Source organism: Pseudorca crassidens, chromosome 2 (genome assembly GCF_039906515.1).
Source record: "Pseudorca crassidens isolate mPseCra1 chromosome 2, mPseCra1.hap1, whole genome shotgun sequence".
Lineage (NCBI taxonomy): Eukaryota > Metazoa > Chordata > Mammalia > Artiodactyla > Delphinidae > Pseudorca > Pseudorca crassidens.
The window spans coordinates 137,412,977-137,438,891 of NC_090297.1; the positions used below are offsets into that span (position 1 = coordinate 137,412,977).

Consider the following 25,915-nt stretch of genomic DNA (forward strand, 5'->3'; position numbering starts at 1 on the left):
GAACTAGAACGAAAACTCTTAAAATTTGTATGAAGGCACAAAAGACCCCGAATAGCCAAAGCAATCTTGAGAAAGAAAAACAGAGTTGGAGGAATTAGGCTCCCCGACTTCAGACTATACTACAAAGCTACCGTAATCAAGACAATACGGTACTGGCACAAAAACAGAAATATAGATCAATGGAACAAGATAGAAAGCCCAGAGATAAACCCACGGACCTATGGTCAACTAATGTATGACAAAGGAGGCGAGGATACACAGTGGAGAAAAGACAGTACCTTCAGTAAGTGGTGCTGGGAAAACTGGACAGCTATATGTAAAAGAATGAAATTAGAACACTCCCTAACACCATACACAAAAATAAACTCAAAATGGATTCGACACCTAAATGTAAGACCGGACACTATAAAACTCTTAGAGGAAAACATAGGAAGAACACTCTTTGACATAAATCACAGCAAGATCTTTTTTGACCCACCTCCTAGAGTAATGGAAATAAAAACGAAAATAAACAAATGGGACCTAATTAAACTTAAAAGCTTTTGCACAGCAAAGGAAACCATAAACAAGATGAAAAGACAGCTCTCAGAATGGGAGAAAATATTTGCAAACGAATTAACGGACAAAGGATTAATCTCCAAAATATATAAACAGCTCATACAGTTCAATATTAAAGAAACAAACAACCCAATCCAAAAATGGGCAGAAGACCTACATAGACATTTCTGCAAAGAAGACATACGGATGGCCAAGAAGCACATGAAAAGCTGCTCAACATCACTAATCATTAGAGAAATGCAAATCAAAACTACAATGAGGTATCACCTCACACCAGTTAGAATGGGCATCAACAGAAAATCTACAAACAACAAATGCTGGAGAGGGTGTGGAGAAAAGGGAACCCTCTTGCACTGTTGGTGGGAATGCAAACTGACACAGCCACTATGGAGAACAGTATGGAGGTTCCTTAAAAAACTAAATATAGAGGGCTTCCCTGTTGGCACAGCAGTTGAGAATCCACCTGCCGATGCAGGGGACACGGGTTCGTGCCCCTTTCCGGGAAGATCCCACATGCCGCGGAGCGGCTAGGCCCGTGAGCCATGGCCGCTGAGCCTGCGCGTCCAGAGCCTGTGCTACGCAGCGGGAGAGGCCACAGCAGGGAGAGGCCCGCGTACCGCAAAAACAAACAAACAAACAAACAAACAAACAAAACTAAATATAGAATTACCATATGATCCAGCAATCCCACTACTGGGCATATACCCAGAGAAAACCATAATTCAAAAAGACACATGCCCCCCAATGTTCATTGCAGCACTATTTACAATAGCCAGGTCATGGAAACAACCTAAATGCCCATCGATAGACGAATGGATGAAGAAGATGTGGTACATATATACAATGGAATAATACTCAGCCATAAAAAGAAATGAAATTGAGTCATTTGTTGAGATGTGGATGGATCTAGAGACTGTCATACAGAGTGAAGTAAGTCAGAAAGAGAAAAACAAATGTATATTAACACATGTATGTGGAACCTAGAAAAATGGTACAGATGAACCAGGTTGCAGGGCAGAAGTTGAGACACAGATGTAGAGAACATACGTATGGACACCAAGGGGGGAAAGCCACGGGGAGATGGGGATGGTGGTGTGCTGAATTGGGTGATTGGGATTGACATGTATACACTGATGTGTAAAAAATTGATGACTAATAAGAACCTGCTGTATAAAAAAATAAATAAAATAAAATTCAAAAAATTTTTTTAAATTAATAAATTCAAATTTAGGATTGTTGTATGTTAGTGAGACATAAGGTAAAGGTGCTGGGAAGAACTTGTAGTAATATTGGTCAGCAAAGAATACAAGCAAGAAGGGAAAGAGAAAAGGGAATGAAATTACTGAAAAACCACTGTGTGCCAGACACTGCTAGGTATTTTATACATAGCATCTCATTTCATTCTCAAAAAACCCTATAAGGTGTCAGTGGTGGTGGTAGCCGTAATAGTAGTAATAAAATATTTATTTAGTACTTACTATGTGCTGACCATTATTCTAAGCACATCACATATATGAACTCATTTAATCTTCATAGCTCTATAAATAAGGAACACTCATAGCTCTATAAATAAGGAAATAAGGTATTATCCCCATTTTACAAATGAGGAACTAAAGCACAAATGGGCAAATAACTTGTTGAAAATCACATAAGTAGTAAGTGCCAAAGCCAGAATCTGAATCCAGGCAGTTTGGCTCCAGAGATCATCATCCTCATCAGAACAGTACACAGTTTTTTCTCTTTTTAAAGCACTCTGCAAATAGAAATTGAGGTTCAGAGGTCAGGCAGCTTGCCCAAGACAGGCTATTTACCTGACTACAAAGTCCATGCCTTTTCGCTATACTACTTGTGAAGATCACCAGCATAAAGATGATGGGCATGGATAAAACTGTTTAAGGAGAGAGTATAGACGAGGAAAAACACCAAGTAAAGAATCTTCAAAGTTGAGAAAATTGTTAAAGGCTTATGTACATAGCTGCAACTACCGTCAAATTAAAATTTTTTGTCAACCTCAAAGGTAAATCTAAAATCAAAGATCCAAGCAAAGTGGAAGTTGATGATAACTGCCTTCTCAGAGTAGCCTTCCTCTCATTATCCTGTCCTCTGAAGTTCATGGATATTTACTTACACAAATGAAGACAGGGTAGCAAAGCACTGAATAAAAATCAAATAAATTTCTTACTGCCATATAGGAAAATAAAGCCAAAAACAGATTTAAAAACAAAAGAAAGATAAATAAAAATATTTTAAAAGGCTGGAGATAAAAGCAAAATCTATACCTTACTTTACAATGATGTTTTAAAAGATGGTTACAAATATAATTGGTGGAATAATTAACGTTATTGAAAATCTGATCTAATAAGCAAATCAAAGGAAAGTTAAATTTTGTTGAAAATAATAAAAATGGGTAGAATAGCAGATAAGACCAGTCTAATAGTCCAGCTTTATCTCTAACCACTCTCCTCCTAGGTATTAAACACCATCCTTGCTGGACTTCTTTTAGTTCTTCACATATACCCCATACTCTCTTGTCAAACATGCACTCATTTACTAATTCAACAAAAACTGCTCAGCACCTACCTCGTGTAAGCATCATGCTAGGTGATTGGATGAATGGTAAACATACACCCCTTGCTCTCAAGAAGCTCATATTCTAGTAAAAGAGACAGACATGCAATAGATAGCCACAAAAGTATTTAATACAGTCATGATAAGGAAAAGTGCCAATAAGAGAAAGTGCAGGGTACATGGGAATATGTAGTAAAATGTATTCTGGAAGGTTGAGAAAGCCTTTTTCTACGGAAATGACATTTAAATTGAGACCTAAAGGATGTGCAGTAGCTCTCTGAAACAACATGGTGTACACCAGGATATGGTATTAATGAGGAATAAAAGAGGGTACATGAAGGTGATGAGGGATAGGATTAGGCTAACTCTCAGAAGATTGTAATTAACAACTGGGTAGATAGTGGAGCCATTTACTGAAACAGAGAACTCTAGTATATAAACAAGTCAATGGATAAGATCATGAATTTAATTGTGGACATCTGAGTTGAAGTAATCAAGGGGTGATGAGTAATAGGCAGCTAGACATATAGGTCTGGGGCTCAGAACGGAAACGTGGGCTGTGGATACATATTTTAGATTATCAGTGTATATAACTGAAGTCACGGGAAGAGATCAGATAAATCACTTAGGGATATTATAGTGCAGAAAAAAGATAAGTTCCAAGCATTTAGAGGACAGAAGGATAAAAAAACTAGACAGACTGAAACCAGCAAAGTATTGTAACAGAAGACAATGAAAAAGAGTATTCCAAGGAGAGAGCTGTGAAATGCTACTGAGAGGTCAAACGAGATAGAAATATTTACTCTGACTTAGAACACTTTCCCCTCTTGGGCTGGTTAAATTTACACTCATCCTTCAGGTTTCATCTGGTTATTTCTTCCAGCCAGCACTGCCAGAATTCCTAACTCTGGCTTATGTACCCATCTTATATGCCTTCTGTACATACTCCTATCATAGCATTTATCATTTTGTGTTGTAATTGTAATAGCCTATTTACTTGTCCATATCTCCACCATAATTCAAACTTGTCAAATGTATGGAAGAAGCAAGACTGTGGGTCTGGTTCAAAACTGTATCTCCCTCAAATGCAGTATTTCTCGTATTTGTCTCCCATAGCTACTAGCATAGCACCTGGCAACAAGACTAGTACTCTGTAAATAGTTGCTGACATATATTTATTTAGTACCTATTAATTGCCAATCTCTGAGCTGGACGTAATGGAGGAAATAAGGCATTACTGTCAGATAAGAATCCAACCTTCAAAGAGCTTCTTTTCTGATTATATGCAGCTATATAAATGAACAAATAATAATAGTGTATTTCTTACCATGTCAGTAGTCATCACTTTTGCTACGATATGTGTTATAGTCTTTCCAAAGTCTCTTTTTCCTTTCCTACGCCTCAGAATTCTTGGAAAGAAAGGCCCATGAACTCTGAAGTTGAAAACATTTATTTATGATTAAATTAACATGAAAAAGACAACATATACTTACTTAGAAAATTAAAACTTGGTACTAAGCATCTTTGAGAAATAGGTTTAACTAATTTTAAGCTTCTTGAGAGCAATGAGCAACTTGAGAGCAATGCAACAATTGAAATCTTTTAGGTAACTGTTTCAAGCTTTGAATTCTAAAATCTTTTCATTTTAATGAAAATCTGTGTGCAACCCACTACAATCATCTCAACTTTTCAATACAGTAGAAATTTTCTTGATTGTACTTTCATAATTCACTGAATTGTAGACACTTGAAGCAGCGATAGATTATATCTCTGATACTTAGGTATAAGAATGTTTTGGGACATGCCTAATTTGAGATACTATGTTCATTTAACAGATTGTTTTTGTTTCAAAGGTTAAGTTCTCCATAGATATAGTTGGCTGCTGGCCTCCCAGCAGAACAATTATAGCTTCCCTCTTCATTGCTTCTTAACTGTTTGATGTTCAGTGCTCTTTCTCTTCTTTCTGCTTTTCTTTACAGTTCCTGTTTCCTATCAATCATTTAAATGTCATCAAAAGAAAGAAAGGAAAAAAAAAATTGAGTATAACTTTTACCGTTACTGTCAGCCAAAAGGGATACTCCTTTTTCAACATATTTACCAGCAGTCTCCTTAGGTGTAATCTTTTGGGTTCTCTGCAGCACTTTGATTATTGCTTGATGCTAATGGGATGCAGCATTAATACCAATATTTTTCAGCTTATATTTCAATTGTTAATATTTTTGTAAAGCTTAAAATTTCAGAAAACTGTTTCTAAGAATTTATGACACCAATTATTAAATTTTGAATTTTAAGATACCAGCAATGTCCTCCAAAGCAAAAGTTTCATTCAACATTTCAAAATCAAACCCATTCAGCATTTTTATACCTATTTAAGCAATTGGTTTTGATTTTGAGAGAAATACTCATACATTTTTTTCACTGTATAGCTAATTACTAGTTGCTCAAAGAGTAAAGCATCTTACATGCAGGAAATAAGTAGTTTCTCATAGAATCCTAGTTTTGAAATTAAAGGTATATGTGATTTTTTAAATTATACCTTTATTAAGGTATAATTTACGTCACAGACACTCATTTTAAATGAACCATTCTATGAGGTTTCACAAATGTAAACACCCATTTAACTCAATCATAATAATCAAGATATAGAACATTCCCATCATACTGATAAGTTCCTTCATGCATCTTTGCAGTCAATCCTCCACATCCACTCCCAGAAAACCACTGATCTGCTTTCTGTCATAGATTTCCCTTTCTTGGAAGTTATTTTTTGTTTTTTTTTTTTGAAGTACGGGGCCCTCTCACTGTTGTGGCCTCTCTCTTTGCGGAGCACAGGCTCCGGACGCACAGGCTCAGTGGCCATGGCTCACGGGCGCAGCCGCCCCGCGGCATGTGGGATCTTCCCGGACCGGGGCACGAACCCATGGCCCCTGCATCAGCAGGCGGACTCTCAGCCACTGTGCCACCAGGGAAGCCCCCTTTCTTGGAATTTTTAAATGGAATTTTAAAATGGAATATGCTATGTACTCTCTTGTGTCTGGCTTTTTTCAGTCAGACTATTTTGAGATCCATCATGTTATTTTGTGTATCAGCAATTTATTTCTTTATAGCGCAGAGCAGTATTTCATTATAGGATTTTCTATATACAAGCATGTCATCTGCAAGTACAGATAATTTTACTTTTCCCTTTCTGATCTGGATGACTTTTATTTCTTTTTCTTGCCTACTGCTCTGGCTAGAAACTCTAGTACAACTGAATACAAGAATGGACATACTTGTCTTGTTCCTGATCTTAGGCAGGGAAATATCCATTCTTTCATCAGTAAGTATGATGTTAATTATAGGTTTTTCATAGATGGTCTCAAACAGGTTGGGAAAGATCCATGCTATTCCAAGCTTCTTGAGAATTTTTGTTGTGAAAGAGCGTTGAATTTTGTCAAATGATTTTTCTATAACAATTGAGATGATAATATGGCTGTATTGTGTATTACATTGATTTATTTTCATATTTTAAACCAACCTTGCATTCCTGGGATAAACTCCACTTGTCATAATGTATGATCCTTTTTATATGTTGCTAGACTCAGTTTGTTAAAGTATTACTGAGGATTTTGCATCTATATTTATACGGTATAGTTTATGTAGTTTTCTTGTTATGTCTTTCTATAGTTTTAGTATCAGGGTGGTTGATAGTGGCCTCATAGAATGAGTTGGGGATGTGTTCCCTTCTCTTTTTATTTTCTGGAAGAGTTTGTAAAAAAAAAAAATTGGTGTTAATTCTTTAAATGTTTGGTAGAATTCACCAGTGAAGATATCTGGTCCTTGGCTTTTCTTTGTGGATAGTTTTTAAATTTGCTAATTCAATCTCCCTACTAGCTATAGGTCCATTCAAATTTTCTGTTTCTGTTTGAGTCAGTTTTGGTAGATTGTGTCCATTTGATCTAGGTTATCTAATTTGTTGGCATATAATTGCTCATACTATTCCTTAATAATCCTTTTTATTTCTGTTCATATTTTCAACTTATTTGGGTAAATACCAACGGTTTGAATAAGTTTAGCTTTTAAGAAACTATCAAACCGTCTTCAAAAGAGGCTGTACTACTCTGTATTCCCATAAATAATGAGAGTTCCTATTGCTCCACATCCTTGTCAGCAATTGGTATTGTCAGGTTTTTGCTTTGTTTTGTTTGTTTAGCCATTCTAATAGGTTATAATGAGATCTCATTTTAATTTGTAATTCCCTAATGACAAATGATGTTGAGCATCTTTTTTTAAATTTATTGATTTATTTATTTTTGGCTGTGTTGGGTCTTCATTGCTGCGTGTGGGCTTTCTCTAGTTGCAGCGAGCAGAGTCTACTCTTTGCTGCGGTGCGCGGGCTTCTCATGGTGGCTTCTCTTGTTGTGGAGCATGGGCTCTGGGCATGCAAGCTTCAGTAGTTGTGGCACGCGGGCTCAGTATTTGTGGCTCACAGGCTCTAGAGCGCAGGACCAGTAGTTGTGGCACACGGGCTTAGTTGCTCCATGGCATGTGGGATCTTCCCGGACCAGGGACTGAACCTGTGTCCCCTGCATTTGCAGGCATATTCTTAACCACTGCGCCACCAGGGAAGTCCCTCGAGCATCTTTTTATATATTTACCATCTATATATTTTCTTTGGTAAGGTGTCTGTTTAAGTCCTTTTCCCATTTTTAATTGGGTTATTTGCTACTTATGAATGAATTTTAAGAGATCTATCTATATCTATCTATCTATATATTAGATATGTCTCTTTTTTTTTTGGCCACACCACATGCCATGCAGGATCTTAGTTCCTGACCAGGTATTAAACTCGTGCCCACTGCAGTGGAAGCGCAGAGTCCTAACCACTGGACTGCCAGGGAATTCCCCTAGATACAAATCCTTTATAAGATATGTGTTTTGCAAATATTTTCTCCAAATCTATGGCTAATCTTCTCATTCCCTTAACAGTGTCTTTCACAGAGCAGAAGTTTTTCATTTTAATGAAGTCTAATTCATCATCTTTTTCTCTCATGGATCATACTTTTGGTGTTGTATATAAAAACTCATTGCCAAACCCAAAGTCACATAGATTTTCTTCTGTTTTATTCTAGAAGTCTTAGTTTGTTTACATTTAGGTCTATGGATCACTGTGAGTTAATTTTTTGTGAAAGGTGTAAGGTCTGTGTCTAAGTTCATGTTTTTAACACAAGGACATTCAATTATTCTAACTCCATTTGTTGAAAAGAATATCCTTTCTCTAATTTAATTTCCTTTGCCAAAAATCAGTCAACTATATTTGTGTAGATCCATTTATGGACTCTCTATTCTGTTCCATTGATCTATATGTCTATTCCTTCACCAATACCATTATTCTTCTTTGGTACTGTGTTGGCTATCTTAGGCTATTGCCTTTCCATACAAATTTTAGAAGTAGGTGGTATCTACAAAATAGCTTTCTGAGATTTTCATTAGGATTGCATTGAATCTATAGATCAAGTTGGAAAGAACTGACATCTTAACAACATTGATTCTTCCAATCCGTGAACATGGACTATCTCTTCATTTATTTACATTCCCTTTTCTTTTCTGTCATCATAGTTTTATAATTTTTCACATATAGATCCTATACATATTTTGTTAGATTTATACCTAAGTATTTCATTTTTTTGGCTCTACTGTAAGTGGTATTTTTTAGAATTCTAAATTGTTCCTGGTTTATAAGGAAGCAATTGACTTTTTAACTGAGGTTTACTGATTTACAATATTATATTAGTTTCAGGTGTACAAAATGATTCAAAATTTTTATAGATTATACTTCACTTATAGTTATTATAAGATATTGACTATATTCCCTGTGCTGTACAATATATCCTTGTAGCTTATTTATTTTATACATAGTAGTGTGTACTTCTTAATCCCCTACTCCTATCTTGTGTCTCCCCCTTTTCCTCTCCCCACTGGTAACCACTAGTTTGTTCTCTATATCTGTAGGTCTGTTTCTTTTTTGTTATAGTCACCAGTTTGTTTTATTTTTTATATTCCACACACAAGTGAATACAGACAGTATTTATTTTTCTCTGTCTGACTTATTTCACTAAGCATAATACCTCCAGGTCCATCCATATTGTTGCAAATTGCAAAATTTCATTCTTTATATGGCTGAGTACTATTCCATTGAATCTATATGGACTTAGGTTGCTTACATATCTTGGCTATTATAAATAATGTTGCTATGAACATTGGGGTGGAAGAAATTGACTTTTGAATATTAACCTTGCATCCTGTGAACTGGCTATACTCATTTTTTGTTCCAGGCTTTTTTGTTATTGTGGTGGTTATTTAGGATTCTCTATGTAGACAGTCATGTCATCTGTAAAGAGTTTTATTTATTCCTTCCCAGCCTGTATACCTTTCATTTCTATTTCTTGTCCTATTGCACTATCTAAGACTTCTAGTATGATGGTGAATAGAAGTGATTAGAGAAAATATTCTTGCCTTATTCCTAGAGGGAAAGCATATAGTTTCTCACCAGTGAGTATGATGTTAGCTGTAGAGTTTTTGTAATGTTCTTTTTCAAGAAGAGGAATTCTCCTCTAGATCTATTATTATTATTGCTTGATCTATCAACTATTGAAAAAGGGATGCTGAAGTCTCCAACTATAATAGTGTATTTGTCTATTTGTCCTTGCATTTCTATCAGTTTTTGCCTCACATACTTTGATTCTCTGTTGTTGGGTGCATACACACATTAAGGATTGTCATGTCTTCTTGGAAAATCAAACCATTTATCATTATGCAATTCCTGATAATTTTACTGATTCTGAAAGCCTACTTTGTCTGAAATTAATATAGCTACTCCAGCTTTTTAATGGTTGTGTTAGCATGAAGTATCTTTCTCTAACCTTTTCCTTTGAACATTTCTAAGCCTTTATGTTTAAAGTGGGTTTCTTGTAGATGACATATGGTTGAATCTTGTCTTTTTATCCACTTTGACAATCTCTTATCTTTTGATTTATGTATTTAGATCATTCACATTTAAAGTAATTATTGAGGAACTTCCCTGGTGATCCAGTGGCTAAGACTCTGTGCTCCCAATGCCAGGGGCCTGGGTTCAATGCCAGGTCGGGGAACTAGATCCCACACACTGCAACTAAGAGGTCGCATGCTGCAACTAAAGACCCCACGTGCCACAACTAAAAAGATCCCGCGTGCCACAACTAGGACGCAGCACAGCCAAATAAATAAAAATTTTAAAAAATAAATTATTGATATTGTTAAATTAATATCTACTACACTTGCAACAGTTTTCTATTTGTTGTACCTCCTTTTTGTCTCCTCTAGTTTTAGCTGAGCATTTAGTAATTCCATTTTATCTTCCCTCTTAACATATCAATTATTTTAAAAAGTTTTTTTAGTGTTTGCCCTATAGATGGCAATATACATTTTAAACTAAGTCCACCATCAAATAACACTATACTACTTCATGTACAGTACAGGTACCTTTTAACAGAGTTTTCCCATTTCTCCCCTCCTATCCCTATGATATTACTGTCACTTATTTAACCAATTCATAAACAATTACCACCCAATACCATCATAACTACTATTACTTTAAATAGTTATCTTTTAGATTGATAGAGATCTATTGAGAATAAGAAAAAAAAAAGATTTTATCTTCATTTATTCCTCCTCCAAAGCTCTTCTTTTGTATAAGTAGATCTGAGTTTCTGACCTGTAATAATTTTTCTTCTCCCTGAAGAACTTCCGTTAGCCTTTCTTGCAAGGCCAATCTACTGGTGACAAATTCCTTTGGTTTTTGTTAGTTTGCTCTTCTTTTTTTTTTTTTGGGTCTAAGGAAGCTATTCCCCTTCACTTTTGAAGGATAATTTCACTAGACATAGAATTCTAGGATGGTGGTTTTCTTTCAACACTGAATATTTCACTCCACTATCATCTTGTTTACATGATTTCTTATAAGGAGCCCACTGAATTTCTCATTCTTGTTCACCTATAGGTAGGGTTTCCTTACCCCCCTAGGCTTCTTTCAAGATTTTTTCTTTATCTTTGGTTTTCTTCAGTTTAAATATAATATGCCTATTTATACAATTTTGGGGTATTTATCCTGCTTGGAGTTCTCTAAGCTTCCTGAATCTGTGGTTTGGTGTCTGCATTTAATTTGGAAAATCTTCACCATTATTATTATTTTTTTTTTTCCTGCGGTACGCGGGCCTCTCACTGTTGTGGCCTCTCCCGTTGTGGAGCACAGGCTCCGGACGCACAGGCTCAGCAGCCATGGCTCACGGGCCTAGCCGCTCCGTGGCATGTGGGATCTTCCCGGACCGCGGCACGAACCCGTGTCCCCTGCATCAGCAGGCGGACTCTCAACCACTGCACCAACAGGGAAGCCCTTTCACCATTATTAATTTAAATTTTTTTTCTGCTGCATTTCCTTTTTCTCTTCTGGTATTCCAATTACACATATGCTACATTCTTTGAAACTGTTCCACAGTTTTTGTATGTTTTGTTGTTTTTTCATTATTTTTTCTCTTTGCATTTCAGTTTGAGACAATGCAATTGACATATCTTCAAGCTTTCTGATTCTTTCCTCAGTTGTGTCCCATCTACTGGTGAGCCCTTCAAAGGTATTCTTCATTTCTATTTACAGTGTCTTTGATTTCTAGCATGATTTTTTAATTTGTTCTTACAGATTCCATCTTCTGCTTACAGTAGCCATCTGTTCTTGCAGGTTGTGTACTTTTTCCCATTAAAGTCCTTAACGTATTAATCATAGCTTTTTTTTTTTTTTTCTTTTTGGCTGTACTGCACGGCATGCAGGATATTAGTTCCCTGACCAGGGATTGAACCTGTGCCCCCTGCAGTGGAAGCACGCAGTCCTAACCACTGGACTGCCACGGAAGTCCCAATCACAGCTATTTTAAATTTCCTGTTTGGTTAATTCCAAAATCATACTTGAGTCTGGTTCTGATGCTTGCTTTCCCTCTTCAGACTTAGTTTTTTCTTGCCTTTTAGCATATCTTATAATTTTTTGTTGAAACCCACGCATGATGTATTGGCTAATAGGAAGTGAGGGAGATAGGCTTTTAGTGTGAGGTTTTATATTAATCCAACCAGGAGGTAGCCTGTGTTTGTTTGTTGTAGCTTTAGGTGTCAGAGGCTTCAAATTGCTGTAGTTTCCATATTTCTGTCTCCTCTCCTTTCCATATTTCTGTCTCCTCTCCTTTCCATATTTCTGTCTCCTCCTCTTCCTTTAAAACTACTCTTGGAAGAGTCTGCGTCTTACAGGTCTTTTAACTATAATCCAGTTATTATACTGGAATCCTGTTGGTGTGGTTTTAAGTTTCGGCAGAGAGGAAATGTTCTATATTCTTATGATTGATTTTCAGAATTTTACTGATTCTGTATCACCAAACTGTGACCTTCACAAGTGTTTCTTAGTCTGCTCTTTACCCAGACAAGAAGGCTAGATGGGGCTAGAGTCAGGGAAATGCTCTTCCTCTAGGTGGGAAAAAGCTCTGGTAAAGTCTTTTCCCCTGGAGAATAGATCTTTGTTATGGAAAATGCTCGGGGTATATTTCACAGTGGTTACTTTTCCCTTCACCCTGCCACAGTCATAATGGGATCTTTCTTGGCTCTTCACCTGAGAACCTAGTGAGACTCCTGGAGGTTAAACCCCACAAAGGTATGAGGTCTCCCTAAGAACTGCAGCTCCCCAGGAGTTTCTCTCATACTTGTTAACATTCAGCCTCCAGCAATCTATCAAAATTACCATTTAAGTCTTACAATTTATGGCTCTAGTGGATTCTGTTTGAGGTAAGCAGATCTTAGCTGTGACTCTTACCTTTCTCCAGATTTCAGGGTGGCAGTTTGTCCTGTGACCTCAGTTCTCTGATAGTTCCAAGAAAGTAATTTTCAAGTTTGTTCAGCTTTTTTCTTGTTGTAAGGATAGGACTGATAACTCACAAGCTCTTTCCATGTCAGAGCTGAAGCTGGAAATCCTTGGTTCTATTTTATAGTTTTCATTTCTCTGTTGAGATTCTCTGTATACTTATGCTTTCCTTTAGTTCTCTGATATAGTTATAACAGCTGCTTTGAAGTCTTTGTCTGACAAATCTAACATCTGGGCCCACCCAAAATCAGATTCTATTAACTTCTTTTTTTCCTGAGGATAGATCTGAATTTCTGGTTTCTTTGCATACCTGTTAATTTTGGGTTGAACACTGGAGATTTTGGATAATATACTCTGGTAACTCTGTGTTATGTTCTTCTGAGGATTGTTAGTCCTGTATTTTAGCAGGCAGTTAACTTGCCTGGCCTCAAAATGCAAAATGTTTTCCTTGAGGTATGTAGCAGCTGACATCTCTGCTCAGTTCTCTCACCTTCCATGTTTCGCTCTTATACTTCCTTATTTAGCAGAGTTCCCAGATTTCTCTCCCCTGCCATTGCTAGCAAAGTTTAGTGGACAGCCAAGGATCTGAGCAGAGTTTATGCTCAAATTTTGGGTCTCACTCCTTTTGCAGCTCTCTCACTTTCAGACTATCCCAACTAAATTTCCAGCTGCTCTGCCAGCACTGTCCTTTGTCACCTTGAAACAGTAAGATGCCATTTTTTTTGTTGCCTGGGCTATGAGAACTGGTGATGACCCTCAGAACAGAATGCCACAAGTTCCCATTTCTTACCCATTCCAAGGATAAACTTTTCTTGTTCCTGATGCTTTTGGTCATTTCATAGTGCCTTAAAATATTTGAAGACTTTTAATATATTTTGCCAGATATTATAATTGTTACCTATGGAAAGGTTTGACCAATTAACTCACTCCACCACCCCTGGAATAAGATTCTCTGTGATTATAACTTTTAAGATGAGAGGACTCTGTGTTGCCCTATACCATTAGAATATAAAGTCTAGTAACGATAACTTGTATTAAAATTCAACTTTCACTGAATCTGGATTTCTAGATAAGTGGATTTCAAAAATCTTATCTATACTGATTCCCCAAAGTAATCCTAAGATTTTGTTACACAGGAATCCCACTAACAATGAAACATCAAAAATGGGCACTAGAATGAGATTATTAGTGATTTTTAAAAAGGGCAAACTTGGGGACTTCCCTGGTGGTGCAGTGGTTAAGACTCCACACTCCCAATGCAGGGGCCTGGGTTCAATCCCTGGTCAGGGAACTAGATCCCACATGCGCACCACAACTAAGAGTTCGCATGCTGCAACTAAGACCCGGCACAACCAAATAAATAAACAAATAAGTAATTTTTTTTTTTTTTTTAAAGGTCAAACTTGAGGGCTTCCCTGGTGGCACAGTGGTTGAGAGTCTGCCTGCCGATGCAGGGGACACGGGTTCGTGCCCCGGTCCGGGAAGATCCCACATGTCGCGGAGCGGCTGGGCCCGTGAGCCATGGCTACTGAGCCTGTGCATCCAGAGCCTGTCCTGTGCTCTGCAACGGGAGAGGCCACAACAGTGAGAGGCCCGCATACCGCAAAAAATAAATAAATAAATAAAAATTTAAAAAGGTCAAACTTGAAAGAAAATAGAATAAGAAAATATTTAGGCTAATAATTAATTGTTAGACAAGTAAAATATGGCTTAGAATTCCTAAGGCAAAGAATGAGTAATGGTGGAACACAAAGGAAGGAGCTTAACAACTTAGTATGAAATAGCCAAAAGTCCTTTGGCTCCAGTCAAGATTTTCCATTAATTTTGGGGTCATGAGCAAGAATTCCTCTTTCCCCTCTATTTCAAACAAAGACAGAAATATATACTTTACTGCACAGTAATGTAAAAATATTTTAATACATTTTGAAGTATTCTGGAGAATGATGCCAGTTAAATCTGCATTATTTTATTTAACATCAAAAAAACAACTTATTTTGGTTAGAAAAGAAATTAGGCAGCCAAATTAGTCAACTCTCTCTCTACTTTTCATTTTATATGTGGATGATGTCTACTTACTCTTTACTTATGCTTTGGCCAAAATTAAGAAGGTAAAGGAGAAAGGTAAGGAAAGGACTAGATTTATGCGATTTTTTTCATCAAAAAAACCCAAAACAATGATTTCAGTGAATTCAGCTAATATAAAAATAATTTTCCAATATTGGTAGTTGCACCTGTGCTTATAAATTGGACATCTACTTTTATAATCTATTTCAATTAGGGTAACATATATGACAAGTGATATGATAAAAGAATGACCATGCAATCTTTTTGTTTCCATTTAAAATAGAACAAATTATTACCTGAGGCGTAAATCTTCCCACATTTTCAATAATCCACAGAGCATTACTATCTCATAGTACTTTTTCCAGCATTCAACAGCCTCTGCTGCAGATGGATCTTCTTTAATATTGCTCTGATACTCAATGAGCTCGATTCGCTTGTTTTTATACTTCTCCAAAGTTTTTTTGAAACGTTGTGCAATAGGACCAGGTATTGTTCCATCTTGTATATCACACCACCTGAAAAGTATGGGTATAGTTACAATGTTTATCTTACATAATGTGATGAATGCTTTTAACTATACTTACAAATTAATTCTTTCTTCAATCAAAGCAGTATAATTCTCACAACTTTCTTCATCATCCCAGTCCCTCCAAAGAAAGTCATAAAAAAACCTATGATAAATCAAATTGAGATGACAGTGATCAAAATCAGCCAGTACATGTTTAGAATTAAAAAGACATTCTGATGTCAGAAATCTTTATATGAAGCTTAATTGTTAAGAAAAATATTTCAAAATGATCTTTCAGTGAACTAATATTAAAAGTAAAACTTTATACATTAGATGATCTGCATTCTATTTCAAGTTACTACAGATAAGATAATGTTTCTTGAAGTGGGATTGTAAAATTCATGTTCCACATTTCATAGATTGTGGCTATGGCTTTGTTTACCAAAGAAATAATACTTGAGATATCATCATATTTTTATATTGGGGGAGTATTAGGAAAACAAAAACATGCCCCCAGTATTCTGTATTATGCTTACGTATAGCTTCTCTCAAATGATATCAACTTGTAAGAAGCAATCACAATGGGGATGAAGACATCAGGTATTTGTAATACCTTTAAATGTGAAAAATGAAATCTAATATATTTAAGATGCTTAAATATGAACAGAATTTAGTGGTTTTGTTTTTTGGATTTTGGGTTTTTTTGGCTGTGCCGTGCAGCTTCCCAGAACTTAGTTCCCCGACCAGGGATTGAACCTGGGCCCCAGCAATGAAAGTGCTGAGTCCTAACCACTGAACTGCCAGGGAATTCCCTAGAATTTAGCATTACTTATCTCTAGAACTGTTCAAAATTCAATTTTTGTAAAATGCAAGATCAAAAAACAGCAAACTTCCACAAGAGAGAATGTTTTAAGTAAAAGTTACAAGTATGTTCATTAAAAATAGAAAAATTGAATTCAGCAGTGAGTAAAAGTTAAATAAAGTGCCTATATGAACAAAACTTACATATTAAATTAACTTTTTGAATATGAGAATTGAACTTTCAGAAGAAATAACCTCTAATACCTTACAACTTCCAAGGCCAAAGCAATATCATGTGAATCAGAATCTTGTCCTTCAACAGGGTACACTTCCAAGAGAGGCACACTATGCTCTAGTTCTTCCAAAATCTCATCGACCAAATCCCTTGGAATATTTGCGATGTTAGAAGAAAAGGGCTCAGCAACAGAAACAGTAACTTTGAAACAAGATGATGAGCTTTGGCGTAGTTTACAAGTTACCTAAGATAAATATTATAAAATTTGTAATTATAAATGAAAGTAAACCACAAGAATTCTTTCTCAAATATGACCTACTTATAAAATTTCTTCTTTTAAATTTTTATGACTTCTCTAACAATCAACATACATAATAATAATAGATCAATATTGAATAAAATATAAACACAATTTTTCAAACTAATTCTTAAACAACATTAATTTTAAGGTTCATGAGAGGAATTGCCTATCTCCCACATTATTCTAAGTTTGAGTTGCCAGACTTTGGGATTTTATAAAATAGTAGTATTAAAAAAAGTTTTTGGACTAATTTTGCCATAAAAGTATGTTTTTAAAAATCCTACTATCTATATTACATTATTTTTAAAAGAAAGGCTAATAAAGTACCAAAAAAAAGTAGAATGGACATAATCAAAAAATGAAATCCTAAAAAAAGGTAAAGTCCTTAGGTTGAATAAATTTAGCTTCATAAACTGCACACTATATTGTGCTTACTTGTCTCATATCACCACAATAGAGTGATAACCTCCAGCACGTCTGAAAATCAGTGCTTGAGAACCACTGAGTTGACAGTAGCTTTAAAAATTAATAAATTATGCTAAGTATTAACACAAAATTTAAAATTACAGAAGTTGGTAAAAGGGTACAAACTTTCAGCTATAAGGTGAATAAGGTCTGAGGATCTAATGTATAGCATAGTGACTATAGTTGACAACACTGTAGTATATATTTGAAATTTCCTAAGATAGAACTTAAATCTTTTCACCAAATAAGGGGGGGGGTAAATATGTGAGGTGATGGACATGTTAATTAACTTAATGAAGGGAATCCTTTCACAATGTATATGGGTATATATATATATATATATATATATATATGTATATATATATAAAATCATCATGTTATACACCCTATCCTACAATTTTGTTAGTTAAACCTCAATAAAGCTGAAAAAAATACACTTCCAATATTGAATTTTAAACATTTTCAAGTACATCTCCAATAAAATTGTTTATTTTTAAGTAGATTTTATTTACCTAATGCTACTTATAGCAGCTTTATTCATAACTGCCAAAACTTGGAAACAACCAAGATGCCCTTCAGTAGATGAATGGATAAATAAACTGTGGTACATCCAGGCAATGGAATATTATTCAGTGGTAAAAAGGAATGAGCCATCAAGCCATGAAAGGACATGGAGGAACCTTAAATGCATATTACTAAGTGAAAGAAACCAACCTGAAAAGGCTATATACTATATGATATCCTTGAAAAGAGAAAATTTTTTCTACTCTTTTACTTAACTGATAGTGTGACTGGGTATAGAATTCTAGGTTAGGATATCACTTTTGTTGACAATATACTTACATAGCTTTTTAAAGTTAAGAACTTACTTTTGAGAAGTCCAATGCTATTCTGCCTCTTGATCATTTATATGAACTTATTGTTTTTCTCTCTGTAATCCTGCTCAACCTTCTCTTTGGCCCTCGTGTTCTCAAATTTCACTATGTGCTAGACAATCAGTGGGCCTTTTCAATTTAGAAATTCATGTCCTTTTGTTCTAGGAAACTTTCACAACTTGACAATTTTCTTTCCTCTGTCTGTTGTTCTTGTTTTCTCCTCTTCCTATTTTTCTCTCTCTCTCCTTCTCCTCTTCTTTTCTTCCCTCCCTCCCTCCTTCCTTTTCTCTCTCTAGAACATTTAATTGGATGTTGGACCCAATCCCCTAACTACTCTCCTCTCTTTCCTTTCCATTTCTTAGTCCTTCAGCTCTACTTTATGGGAGATTTTACTCCACTTTATCTTCTAATGCTTCTAATCCTTCTATTCAGTTTTTCACTTGCTGTTGTATTTTTATTTTCCAAAAGCTCTCTTTCTTTCTTGGAATTTTCCCATCATACAGGATCCAGTTCTTGTTTCATGAATGCTTTAGCTTGTCTCTTCTTTCTGAGAATATTAATAGTTTTATATATGTGTGTGTGTGTTTCTTCTCCCTGTCATCTGTTTCTTCCAAATGTCTTCTTTTCTGCTGTTTTAACCACTGTTTTGATATTTAAGTTTCCTCAAATGTCTGGTGACCCTTGGCTGTCTGCTCATATTTAAGAGTTGAGTACTATAAAGGTAATTGGAAGGTCTGTGTGGAACAAGTCTACTATGGATCCACTGTAAGATGTTCTGCCCAGGCTCTTTCCATGGGAACTTCATGTATCAGTATCTTTAGATCTTTTCTTTTGAACTGATCATAGAAGAATCTTTCAATTTTAATGCCTAGAGAGATATGCCTGTGTTCTAGAAGGAGAATCAGGGTAGAAGACAGAGGATCCTAACATTCAGTACCAATGAAGTATCACAATCTTTTTTTCAGTGGGATACTCCCATCTTTAACCATGCTTCTCAAGCCAGCTTCTTAAATCTGTAGGTTTATGTCTTTTGCCAAATTTGGGGAATTTCAGCCATTATTTCTTTGAATATTTTTTTCAGCCCAATCTTTTCTTCTAGGACTCTGAAAACATGAATTGTTACAGTCTAACATGGCCCTGAGGCTCCGTTTTTTATTTGTTTGCTTATTTTTTGGTTAGGGGGTTTTTTTTTAATCTATTTTCTCTCAGATGTTCAGTTAGGTCATTTCTATTATTCTACCTTCAAGTTTACTGATTGTTTCCTCTGTCTTCATTCTGTTGTTGAGCACATCCACTGAGTTTTTAATTGCAGTTACTATATATTTTTTAGTTTTAGTTCTAAAACTTTGTTTCGGTTTTTCTTTACATCATTTCATTTTCTTTATATCTTTCATTTACTTACTTTCTATTTCTTTGCTGAGACCTATTTTTTCATTTTGCATGTGTTCATAATTGCTCACTGATGCATTTTTATGATGGCTGCTTTAAAATCCTTACCAGATAATTCTAACATTTGTGTCATCTCAGTGTTGATGTCTATTGGTTTATCTCATTCAAGTTGAGATCTTCCTGGGTCTTAGAAGTAATTGAGAGTGATGACAAGTAATTTTCTATTGAAAACTGGACATTTTGTGTATTACATTGTGAGAGTATTGATTTTATTTAAATCTTTTATTTTATCAGTCCTCTTCTGACACCAATCCGGCATGGAAAAGGGGCTTTGTTACTGCCAGATGGGGATGGAAGTCCAGATTCTCTGCTCAGCCTCTGTTGATTCTGGAGGATGAGGGGGTTGTTCATTACTGCTATTCAGGGGTGGGAGTTCAGGTTCTCTATTAGGCCTCCACTGATACCACCCTGGCTCAGAGAGAGGAGAGCACTTCATTACTGCTCCCTACGTTGTCTCCACTAACATCATGGGGGTGGTAGTGAAAGTTCTGATTCTCCACTAGACCTTTTCTGACACCATCCTTGCAGGGAGTGGAAGGAGTCCCTTTACCAGTGGGGGTGGTAGTCCGGGCTTCCCATGTAGTCTACACTGACATCATGGAAGGCAGGGAAAGTTCCTTATCACCCAGCTCCCCATTTTCTTCCCACTAGATCTTCTCTAACACCACTCTGGGAGTGGGGTTAGTGTGCCTTGTTACAACTTGGCAAGGGTGGAAGTGTAGGTTCTTCACTTTGTCTTTTCTTGCAAGATGGGAGTGAAGAGCAGCAGTTTTTTTTCTGTATTGTTTGGCTGTCCCTTTCCTAACTTTGACTAGAGAAAGCAGGCTTTTGAGGGGAATTTTTTATTTTTTTTCCTACACCTGTTGGTGTTTCCAGGTTTCCAGCTCCTCTGGTACACAGTCTAGGATATATGAAGCAAAGCCCAGGGAACTCATCATCATGTCATTCCTTGTGTCACAAGGTCCCTAGACAATCTGCCTTCTCTCCAACTTGCAGAGTCTTATGTTTACTTACACATATAATCCAGGGTTTTTAGCTGTACTTGATAGGAAGAATAGGGAAAAGTTTGTCTACTCCATCTTCCTGGAAGGGAAGTCTCTGTTTCTTAAATAGCTTTCAAGCTATTCTTCTTGAATTCAAGCTCCATCTTCAAGCCAATTCAAGTTCTCAGTACAGTCAGTTCCTAAGCCTTTGGGGTTATGCAGTGTAAATTAAGTGTTGTTGTTTTTTTTTTCGGCTTTCCCTACTGTAAACAGAATTCAACTTTCTTAGCTCTACTAAGTCAGTTGTCATTTATTTATATGTTTTACACCTTCTAAATTGTGTTGCTATTGTCTCCTTTTCTATCTCTTGTCCTTGGGTACCTTTTAAAAAATCCCTTTGCTATCATTTTGGTGAAGGACTCTGGGGACAATACTATAAGAGAAGATACTACAAGTTTTCAGACAGGAAACAATATATCAGCTGGACTTCCCTAGTGGCACAGTGGTTAAGAGTCCGCCTGCCAATGCAGGGGACATGGGTTCGAGTGCTGGTCCAGGAAGATCCCACATGCCACAGAGCACCTAAGCCCGCGAGCCACAACTACTGAGCCCACGCACCGCCAACTACTGAAGCTCGCAAGCCCAGAGCCTATTGCTCCGCAACAAGAGAAGCCACTGCAATGAGAAGCCTGCGCACCATAACGAAGAGTAGCCCCTGCTCGCTGCAACTAGAGAAAGCGCATGCGCAGCAACGAAGGCTCAACACAGCCACAAAAATATATACATATATTTTATATCTATATATCTATATCTATATATCTATATATATATCATCAAAGAATCAGTGACACTGGATTCTCAACCAGCAACACTGGAAGTTTGAAGACAATGGAATAGAATTTTACAAATTCTGGGCATGAAATCAAACCTAGAATTTGTGTATCCAGTTAATCTGTCAAATAAACTTGAAGATCTGTAAAGATATTTTCAAGCACACAATATCACAAAAATTTTATCTACTTTGTGCCCTTACCCGTGAAGCTATTAGGATAAGATCCTTGGCCAAAATGAGAGAATAAACTAAGAAAAAAGCAATTTGGGGAAATAGGTTATTTACACAAGAGAATGATGAAAGAAATTTCTAGGATGATGATGGAGGGAGATCCCAAAAGCTGTCCAGCAGGTCTAGAGATCACCAAGTTTTAAAACAGGCTTTAAAACCAAGGAGCCTATTACTGGAGTTGGGAGTGTGTGGAAATAGCCGCGATGCAAGCTGTGAATGTTGAGCACAGCCCAAAGTTACTATTTCCTCTTTACAACTATGATATAGCAGAATCAGGTAAATAACCAATTTCCAGAATCCACTGAGAATTCCCTTCAACATCTGCAAATTAAAGATTCTCTAAGCCTTCATCAAGGGATATAAACAAAATTTTAAAGCATGTTGTCCAAGAAAGCTTACTGATGGTGACTAGACATGCTTTTTTTACAAAATTTTAAAAAATCAACCAAAATTCTGTCATCAGAGATAATCACTGTTAACCTTTTGCTCTTTATCTTCCAGTTTTATTCCTATGTACTTCGTTGGATCATACTGTATATTTAGTTTTGTGTCTTCTGTTTTACTTTATGTACACAATGAGCATGTTCCAAATCATTAAGAGTTTTTTTGTTATCATAAGTTTTATAACTACATGATATTCTATCTTATGAATAAATTATCATTTATTTGACCCATATCCTATTATTAAACTTTTATGGTCTTCCCAATTTTTTATTTTATAAATATGACTTGATTACCTTAAATACATTAAATCTTTTTCTACATTTATGATTTCTATAGAATGAATTTCTAGAAATAAAATGAACATTTTTAATTTTTATTTATTTTTCTGTGCAGTGGGGTCTATTTATTTCTTACTATTTTTATTTCTTCCAGCTTTATTGAGAAATAACTGACTTACAACAAATAAACTATTTTAAAGTTCTTAATATATTTTACCAAATTGCTTTCTACAGAGGTTATAAAAAAGTTTCCTTACTATTTGGCCCACTTTGTAACAAAGAAGGATATGCTAGATTTCCTTCCAATCAAATATTATATTTCCAAGCCTTTTCTCTTTGTTGTATGGATCTGTATTAGGCAGAATAATGGCCCTCAAATGGTCCCCTAATACTTAGAACTTGTGAATATATTACTTTACAAGGCAACAGGGACTTTACAGATGTAATTATGGTTAAGGAATTGAGATGGGGAAGTTCTCTTGGATTATCCAGTTGGGCCCATTCTAATCATGAGTCTTTTAAAATGGAAGCACCTTTCTAGACTGTAGGGAACCAGAAAGATAGTGTGAGAAGGACTTTGAAAATGGATAAAGGGGGCCACAAGTCATGGAATGCCTTATAAAGGCTGGAAAAGACAGGGAAACAGATTTTTCCCTAGAGCTTCCAGAAAGGAATAAGCCCTGTCTACTCCTTGATTTTAGCCCAATTAGTCCCATGTCAGATTCCTTTCCTATAGAATTGTAAAAGAACAAATTTATATTAAGCCACCAAATTTGTGGTAATTTGTTGCAGCAGCAATAGAAAAACTAATATAGCATCTAAAGCTAAAGCCAGAGATTGAGGTCCATAGGAATAGATTATTGTAACTTCAGAACAAGGAGCATTATATAGCACTGTTGATATTTCGATCCAAGTAAGACTAAAGAAGTGGAGGCAGACAAAACCACCAAATGTGAATGGTGCAGCACAATCTTAAGAGGTCCCAAGAGCTAGTCTCAATGCCTTGTAATGCAAATTAGAATCTGCCAATATGTTATTCTGCTTTTCTTCTGTTCTCGCTTTTCTTCCCACCTTTCTAATGTTTAAAGGACGTTAGCATTTCATAGAGGATTTTAAAGCAATCTAATTATGTGTAATCTTGTTTGTTATTTTTGGAATAAGGAAGAGAGTAAATATATTGCATGTAAAATCTTAGAACTTGATAGAATTGTTGGATAACCCAATCCAGTGAGTTTCCATGTAACTTTAGGGATCTTGAAAAGTTTTATGGAACGTAGGGGCTATCATGTGACGTTGAGAGAGAAGCCAAGCAATTGCTATGTTACCATCCCTCATTTCAATCACGAATGTTCCACTTTAATATGTTGTATATGTGGGACTTCCTCATAAAACTTGACTGAAAAAGCCCGAACTTACACTGTTAAAAAATTTTTTTCAGATACTATAGAGTCCACCTCCTCTTATTTTATCCACATGAAAAAAGTCCAAAGAAGTTATGAAAGTTCTAGGCAAAATCAACTCAAAATCTGAAGTTGGTCAAACCTCAAAGAACCACTAAAAATAGAGTATTATTGGAAAATTAATCCCAAGACTTTCATATTCTTTTGTAGCATCCATGACTGAAAATATGCCATCCTTTACTGTAAAAATACCACTAATTTACTTTTCCATATAACACAGAATTGAATTGTTTTCAGGCAGTGTGCAATGTAATGAGTTTCAAACACAATTTTTTCTTGTCACCGAAACCACAGATTTGAAATATCTATCTGAAACAGGGGTACCATTTGTGATTGTAAATATTGATTTCTATACAGGGATAATTAACCTTTAAGTGAATTGAATTTATCATGTCAAATATGCTACAATATTTAACATATAGACCTATAAAAGCAAAATTGTATCAGCTGAAGGTTTGGAAGTGGATGTATTATACTAAAAGGGCACTTTTCATAGGAAAATATTTCAAATTTTACCAATAGTTTTCTGATCTATTTTTTTCTTTCCTAATGTAACTAAACCTCATAATTCAGATAAATGAAGATTAAAGAGAAATGATGGGGGAAAAAGGCCCAAGTTAATTAAAGCCTAAGTTACTAAATTTTAAGAAATGCACTTTATTTTTATGTTATTTGAGCAATTAAAACTAGGCTAATAAATATTATGTAATACTACTAGATTTGATTTAATGACAACTGTTTATAGGTAAATGGGTGCTAATATCCCTCGTTACCTTCTTTTTACACTATTAATTTGCTTAGAAACTTAAAATAGAAGTAAACTTTTGTCAACCTTTGTTTAAGTATCAAAGCCTCAAATTAATAAGGTTACATTTTGGTCTTAAAAAGAACTGATAATTTCACTCAAAGAACAAGGATCAGGTGAAAATTATTTACCTCAACCAGTATACCAACAAAAGAAATAGAAGCTTCTTCATATTTCACAAAGAATAACTCAGGATTAGTTTTCCAGACTCCAAGCCATTTGCCTTTCAACTTTAATTTTTCTGATAGGTATCTACACATAGCATCATCAGCATCTTCTGCCTAGCAAAAGAAAAAATAGATACATATAAATACATGAAATTATAGATTTATATATTTTTTTACTGATTTCTATTTAAATATGAAACCGATATACCCTTAAATAATGAAAAACCTGGGAAACAATAGATTTTTAACTGAATCTATATTTAATGGAAAATAGAAACATTAAAAAATTAAAATAAATTTAAAAGAGATCTATTCACTCAATAGAGTAATTCAGAGATGAGACATCTACTTATTATGTTTTAAGTAACTGGTTTTATTAATCCACTGAGCAAAAAGTATACTGTAATTATACATATAAAAACATAGTTATTATCATGTTAAAAAACAGTAATGACTTTTTCTGAACTTTAAAGATTTATTGACTTTATTTAAAATTTATTCAGTACATAAAAATTTAAAATAGAAATCTACTCTATAAAACAAATGAGCATTTTAAGCATTCAATAAATATCTGCCCATTTGATTTTCTACATTTCAATTCAGCGACCTCAGGATGATAAGTAATATAAACTATTATGAAACTCAGTCATTAGACCCTGACTGATTAATGACACTGTGATTTATATAAATGTTTTTCAATTGCCTTTAAGAGGTCTAGCCTTCTCCAACCTCGAATATCAAATATAAGTTGGTCATTAAGTACCATTCTAGTTTTATGGTAACAGTATTTTTAAAATTTTTCTTCTGATTATAAAATATGGTTAACCTACAGAAAATCTGCAAAATACAGATAATATAAGGAAAACAAAAACCACCCCTAATCCTGACAGCCAGAATAACCATTGTTGATATTTTGGTGCATTTCCTTCCAGTCTTTTTTCTATGCATATATTCATCCATACATATGAAGCATATGTTTTGTCT

At 35.3% G+C, this 25,915-nt stretch overlaps 1 protein-coding gene across 1 annotated transcript in view; it reads right to left on the reverse strand.

Moving 5' to 3' along the window:
* Nucleotides 1–25,915, reverse strand: part of SHCBP1L (SHC binding and spindle associated 1 like) — a 45,831-nt gene that overhangs the window by 18,194 nt on the left and 1,722 nt on the right. Inside the window, exons 3-7 of the mRNA XM_067728859.1 lie at nt 24,896–25,045; nt 16,671–16,885; nt 15,682–15,768; nt 15,394–15,612; nt 4,454–4,559 (exon numbers count right to left, since the gene is read on the reverse strand). Of these exons, the coding sequence (XP_067584960.1) occupies nt 4,454–4,559; nt 15,394–15,612; nt 15,682–15,768; nt 16,671–16,885; nt 24,896–25,045 (777 nt within the window). The remainder of the gene's footprint in view (nt 1–4,453; nt 4,560–15,393; nt 15,613–15,681; nt 15,769–16,670; nt 16,886–24,895; nt 25,046–25,915) is intronic.